General features: G+C 40.0%; 1 protein-coding gene across 6 annotated transcripts; it reads left to right on the forward strand.

Moving 5' to 3' along the window:
* Positions 1-1,134: 1,134 nt before the first annotated feature.
* On the forward strand, positions 1,135-6,391 carry LOC122042283 (probable receptor-like protein kinase At1g30570). 6 transcript variants are annotated; one of them, XR_006129192.1, is made up of 3 exons: positions 1,135-2,055; positions 2,142-4,737; positions 6,265-6,391. XR_006129192.1 is itself a non-coding variant. In XM_042602310.1 (3 exons), exon 3 carries the CDS (start codon positions 2,143-2,145, stop codon positions 4,660-4,662), a length of 2,520 nt encoding a protein of 839 aa, XP_042458244.1. In that variant the 5' UTR covers positions 1,135-1,825; positions 1,917-2,055; position 2,142; the 3' UTR covers positions 4,663-4,988. The 6 variants fall into 6 exon arrangements, 5 of the variants coding, with proteins under 5 accessions (XP_042458244.1, XP_042458246.1, XP_042458248.1 ...); XM_042602310.1 differs by lacking the exon at positions 6,265-6,391 and having other exon boundaries at positions 1,135-1,825; positions 1,917-2,055; positions 2,142-4,988; XM_042602312.1 differs by lacking the exon at positions 6,265-6,391 and having other exon boundaries at positions 1,135-1,825; positions 1,929-2,055; positions 2,142-4,988.
* The last annotated feature ends 531 nt before the right edge of the window (positions 6,392-6,922 follow it).

A 6,922-nucleotide genomic window follows, 5' to 3' on the forward strand; every position in this document is an offset into this window, starting at 1 on the left:
CATCCAGTAAGCCCGTCGACCTATCTGGACTTCATGTCAACTATCCGGTCGGCCCGTTGACGTAGCTGGACTTCTCGCCAGATATCCGGACAACCCGCTGACTTATCTGGACTTCGTACTAGCTATCCGGTCGGCCCGTTGACCTAGCTGAATTTCCTGCCATATATCCGGTCAGCCCGTCGACTTATCTGGACTTCTCCTACACACTTAATCAAGTGGTTAGATCACAATAAGACCTAACTTAATTTATTTGTTATTCATCAAAACCTGAGTTAGACCGTTAGTGCAAACTGCACCAACACTTTTCTCTTGCCAACTTTCCCTTGGACTTCCGATCACTAAGTGTCTAATCCTTCGTGATCCACTTGATTTTTATCTTGTCAATTTCTAATTGGACTTCCGACTTCTAGTTAAGTATCTGGTCAACTTCAACCTACTTGACTTCTCGTGCCAACTCTCTATTGAACTTTTGACATCATCAAGTATCTGGTTAATTTTGACATACTTGACTTCTTTACTATTAAGTATCTGATCAATCTTGACCTACTTAACATTTTACTAATATATTGATCAAATATTGAAATCCAAACTCAAATCAATTATTGCTTGGTAAACCTAATCAACCTTGACCTGAAGTCAATTATACCAATAAGACATACATATGACAATTGAACTATAAGTAAAGCTAGAGCACCATGTCAGACACATTTCTTGAATTTATCTGACGGATGAAATATTGGGTTGGACCCTCCACTCCCTGTCCTTGATGAATCGGATTCTAAAATTTAAATATTGGATATAAAAAAAATACTAATAAGACATGCAAAACACAAAGAGGGTATTTTGAAAAATGATACATGATTTAATAATTTTAAAAGGAAAAATATATATGATTTTGAAATTCAAAAAAAAATTTAAATGCACAGTTCCGTAAATTTCTTAAATTTTAACCTACTAAATTGTCACATGATTTATATTATATATAGATTGAATTAAAAATATATTAAATTCATATAGCAATGTCTTTTTCAAACTATTCCCAGTTTCCACCTCGGTTGCCACTCTCTCTTAGTTCCTTCATAAGAACAGACTGTTGAGGTAAAATCAACGTTTTGAAAGCCATGTTAAGCCAAACACTCCACATGCCTCGTCTCTGATCCACTCATCAAGTTCTTCCCTCATTGGCTCTCCAAAATCTAGACTGTCGTCAACCTTCTTGTTTATTGCTGACAGCAATCTTTGAGGGCAGTTGGGTTCGCCATTATCTCCTTTGGTTCTTACTGCAAGTTAAAGATCTGGATCTGTGAGAATTTAGTTTATGAATATTTGTTTGCTCCGTTTGCCAAATAGCATGCAGACAAAGTTATGCCGCAGCATAGTCCGGCCGAAAAGTGGAAACTTGCGCACGCAAATCGCGTGCCAGTGCAGCTTGATCGATCGCAAGCTGCGATTTTGATCGGTTGAAGGTGGAAACTCGGTCAATTGGTAGCTTTGAGCAATTAAATAAAATGGATAAGTCTGTCAGAGTTGCTCTTCTGATCTACCAATGGACAGCACGAGACCATGTGCCCATCACCCACATCGTGGATTCTCCATTACTTGGATGATGTGTGGGTGCGTGAGAGAGAGAGAGAGAGAGAGTAAAGCCAAAGTGATGTCTTGAGCACTTGTTTGGCGAGTCTTCCTCAAGCAACTGCTGCAGCTTGGAAGACCCCGGTGAATGACCCACAAATGTTGGGGCAGTCTCCTGCCATAAAGGAAGAGATCCATCTGCAGAGCTCCAGGTACGTAGCTGGCCTGTGGGTTCGCTTCCCGTCGTAATAAGGTACGCAAGGACCAGAAAGCTTCGACCTTTCTCAAGATCTCTCCTTTTAGCAGCTTTTACTGTGCTTCTTCTCCCTCTTGGTTGCTTCAAGCTCGCATTCTAGGTCTCTTGATCTCGTCATATTGTCGAAGGATTTCATCGTATTACAGATCTTGCTCATCTCCCCATCTTCAGATTCTAGGGTTTCTGTCTGGATTTTCTCTTCTCTGCATTTAGGTTTTGCTGCAATGGTAAGTTTGTTCGTTACCCTTCTGGTTATGGTTTTGTCTGCTGATTTTATCAAAGGTTTTCTAATTATCATTGTTTGATCTTGAAGGATGCTTAGGAATGGTTCCAACCTTGGACTGAATCAAAGAATGGTGTTGTTTGGGCTTCTATTTTTGCTTCTTATTTCAACTTTTGTTGAAGCTGGATATGGTCAAGTGAACACTTATCTGCTCAATTGTGGTTCTGCTGATAGTGTCGTCGATGCTAATGGCAGGAGATGGGCTTCAGATTCATCTGGTGAGAATTTTACTTTGAGCAATAATGGAACAGCTGTAAGCTCTGTTACAGTTGAAGATAACTCGATTTACCAGCCCTTGTATAAGACTCTCCGAGTATTCAACACTTCTGCTTACTATAGCTTCAATGTGTCTCCTGGGAGTTACTGTATCAGGCTTCATTTCTACCCTTTCTCATTAGGAAGTTTGAACAGCAATGATTCGGTGTTCGATGTAACTGCAAATGAGCTCAGGTTGGTTTCCCAGTTCAATGTTCCGGTAGAGATTTTGTGTTGGAACAGTCGGATGAATGAAGTCCACAACTTGCTCATAAAAGAATATTTCCTTAATGTCAGTTCGAATGAACTGAAAATTAAGTTCGTTCCAAGTGTGGCATCGTTTGCATTCGTCAATGCCATAGAAGTCACTGAAGTAATGAACAATGTGTTTGCTGATGCTGCAACTAAAGTCGGCATGAAAGAGAAGCTACCTTTCAGTCTGAATGAGCATGGCATTGAGACAATGTACCGGTTAAATGTTGGAGGGCCAGCTCTTGAACCCGGGAAAGATAGAGATCTATGGAGAAAGTGGGATCCAGATAATAATTTTATGTTTTCTGTGAATGCTGCTACTGCAATTAGCAACAGATCTAACATCAGTTATTCCTCACTTAATGATTCTTCAATCGCACCTCTGTTGGTTTACGAGACAGCAAGAATAATGTCTGATAATGAAGTTGTCGAGAAGAGGTTTAACGTCTCATGGAGGTTCCCTGTGGATCCAAACTTTGAGTACTTGATCCGGATGCACTTCTGTGAGCTGGTGTACGACAAGCAAAACCAGAGGATTTTTAGGATATACATAAATAATAAAACTGCAGTAGAGGAATATGATGTGTTTTTGCGGGCAAGAGGGATGAACAAAGCCTACCATGAGGACTTTTCTGATGTTTTATCTCAGCAGATTGACACACTTTGGCTTCAGCTTGGACCTGAACCATCTGTTGGTCCTTCGGGTATTGATGCAATACTCAATGGTGTGGAAATCTTCAAACTTAGTAAGAATGGGAGTTTAGCTCATGTTTCCGAAAGGATCAGTAACAACGAGGAAGGAGTGAATACAAAGAAGACAAAAAGTAAAGTATTTTGGGCAGCTACTGGTGTTGGTGCTTCTGTTGTTACCATTTCAATAGCTTGTGTTTTCTTGCTTCATCGTGTTCGAAAAAGGAAAGCAGATTCTGTTAAGGAGGATCCTTCTAGTTGGCGTCCACTTTTCGTTCATGCAACAATGGCAAGCACCACAAATGCTGCTGCTAAATCTCCCTTAATCAACAACGGATTGCCAGCTCCTAATCGAACAGGCAGAAGGTTCACTTTGGCAGAAATTAGAGTTGCAACAAGTAACTTTGACGAGTCTTTGGTGATCGGAACAGGAGGTTTCGGGAAGGTCTACAAGGGTGAAATTGATGATGGTATCCTGGTAGCTATCAAGCGGGGTAATCCACAATCACAGCAAGGTGCGGCAGAGTTTGAGACAGAAATTGAGATGTTGTCAAAGCTTCGGCATCGGCATCTAGTCTCAATGATTGGGTACTGTGACGAGCAAAAGGAGATGATTTTGGTCTATGAGTACATGGCAAACGGCACACTTAGAAGCCATCTCTACGGTACTTCTCAGCCAGCTTTGTCATGGAAACAGCGGCTTGATGCATGCATTGGTGCAGCTCGTGGACTACACTATCTTCACACAGGAGCCGAGTGGTGTATCATCCACCGAGATGTCAAGACAACAAACATTTTGCTGGGCGGAGACTTCGTCTCCAAGATGGCTGATTTTGGCTTGTCAAGAGCTGGTCCCTCTTTGGATCACACTCATGTGAGTACTGCAGTGAAAGGGAGTTTTGGTTACCTTGATCCCGAGTATTTCCGAAGGCAACAACTTACACAGAAATCAGATGTATATTCATTTGGAGTTGTTCTATTCGAAGTTGTATGTGCTCGTCCAGTGATAAATCCTAGTTTGCCCAAGGATCAAATTAACCTGGCTGAGTGGGCACTCGGATGGCAAAGGCAGCGTTCACTTGAGTCAATCATCGATCCGAAATTAGACGGAGACTACTCTCTCGAATCACTGAGGAAGTTCGGAGAGCTTGCAGAGAAATGTTTGGCAGATGAAGGAAAGAACAGACCTAACATGGGAGATGTCCTCTGGCACTTGGAATATGTCTTACATCTTCACGAAGCATATAGGAAGAGCAGAGAAGGTGATTCCTTTGGGAGCACCGAGTTGGGATTCACTGATGTGCCTTTTTCTCTTCCATTTGTTCGAGAGGGGGATGAGGAACATGTTTCATAGCCGTTCAGAATCTAAAGATGATTGATTCAGATTACGCAGGTTCTTGTTGCTCTTCGGAATATATTTAACCCTCAGGCAAGTCCTTTGTATCACCACTCAATACTAGAGTTATTCTACCTGATGTCTTGTAGCGTAACTTCTTGTTATAAAGTCTTCATAAGGTTGTCGAGTTGGTGGTGCTTCACTTGTGAAACAAATAGTTCCGAAATCATAGAAGAGTCATTCTTGTCTATTTAGAGAATTTCTGTGATTCTTATTGTTCCACAAGGTTATGTATGTTTACGAGATTATTTTGGCTGATAATTATACTACTTTTGTTCTTTTAACTATTAGTTTTTAGTTTAAGTAATTTTCTACTGATCTGTGTTAGAGTTATTTAAGTTGTTATGTTCTTGACCTGATTGTCAAGATGTATTTGTCCAAATCATTTTGGCTTGGCTATGTGGATCTTGTTCCTCCATTGTCCATTATACAATATCGATCAATTAAATTGTTGATCACATTAGTCAGCTATGTATCTGAGTATCTACCGATTCTATATGCCACTCTAGATACAAAACAATAGATTTTGATTGTGTTGATTGGCACGGAACAAAACTTGAAACCATGACTATGTTGCAACCATTTCCCCTAGTTTGGTGGATGCAATGGAACATATCAAAATTTTCCTCCATTCCCGTATGAATGCAAAATAGGAGTTGAATCTAGAATCGACGATCAACAGTATACTCAAATGTTTGGAAAGCATTTCGCACCTTCTAGGAAGAAGATAATTGGGGATAATTTTTCATTCTGTAAGCTAACATGATCATAATTGATAAATTTCATACCTTGCGACATCCTATAGTTAAGAAGATGATTGAACACTTGGCTTTAGTTTGCATCAAAGATTAAGAAGATGGTCGAACACTTGGATATTTCTAGAGTAATAAGGCTAGATCAGATAGTGTAGCTTGCCTACAATGATTCGCGTCAACTTCAAAATGATGGAATATTTGTAACTCGCCCTTGGATTCCAAATCATCATAAAAAATCATATCGGATGATCCAGCTATTCTCACGACTAATAAGATTCTTTTGTTTGAGAGAGTAACAATGATGTAACTCTATGTTTGTGCTCACTACAATTGACATAGCATGTCACCTAGATCTTATTAAGAAAATATGAGGAATGAAAATCAATAACGAACTAGAGGTGATTGGGGTCGAATTTGACTTATGAACTCAAACAAATTTGGAGTACATAGAGCGAGAGTGGATATTGGCATCGGGACTAAGGAATGAACTCAGTCGAAGAAGTTAAGAGGAGAGATTGATATCCAAAGGGGAGGTTGCAATCTCCATGATGATACTAGCTTTGATAACACCTAAAAGAAGATGATCGGAGAATAACTTTTTATTCGATATGGAAACGTGATCATACATGATACACTAAACAGTTATGATATCGGAATGCTCTTGTTCCCATTGCAAAGATCAAACTGTGCCCAAACTCAGTTTGCAGCTACAATTGTAAGTTTTCTGATTAGCAAGTTTAGCCGACAAACTTTAACTCAGACAATCTCAAGAACATAACACAAACTAAGTGCTTTTTGTTTTCAGGTGAATTCACTTGTTTTCGATCAGTAGGTCTACCGATCTCCAAAACAATATCAATCAAACTTCTCTAGTAGCAATACTCCTGTGCTTCTTCTCTGTAGCAGTGCTCATGGCTGGAGTTGCCTCTCCTGTTCTCTTTGTTCCTGAAAGCAGTGTCTCATGTTTCGTTAAAGTTTCACTTTTTGTCAGAGTTTTCTCCGCTGAAGTCATCTCAAAATCTTCCAGTTCAAAAGTTGGCTGCCATGGCTTTCCTGAGCCTCTGCTCGCCCTCTCTTCCAGCAACTGCAAACGCTGCGTTTCTCGATCCACCCAGTAAGAAAAAAGCTGAAGCTTGGAACACTTCACTCCTTGTTCATCACCGCTACTCTCCGCCTTCTCCATATCTGTGTTAACTTTTAACCTCATCAAAAGGGAGGGAAAAAAAAAAAAGAAGAGTTGGCTAAAGTGTAAAAGAAAACTTGCTGCTTACATTTCAAAAATCTCTTGAAGTGTTTTCCAGCTTGTTCTTGTGCCCTGTGAGATAGAATTTAGTATCGAGATTGCCTTAAATAGTTGCGTTAGAGTTCGCGCCATGCCTTTAGGAACTTCCTCTACAAAGTTCAGAAACTTCTGATAGAAATTAAACTCATCTTTATTCCTAACTTGATACAAAGTTGCAGTA

This window comes from Zingiber officinale, chromosome 2A (genome assembly GCF_018446385.1).
Source record: "Zingiber officinale cultivar Zhangliang chromosome 2A, Zo_v1.1, whole genome shotgun sequence".
In the NCBI taxonomy this organism is placed as follows: Eukaryota; Viridiplantae; Streptophyta; class Magnoliopsida; order Zingiberales; family Zingiberaceae; genus Zingiber; species Zingiber officinale.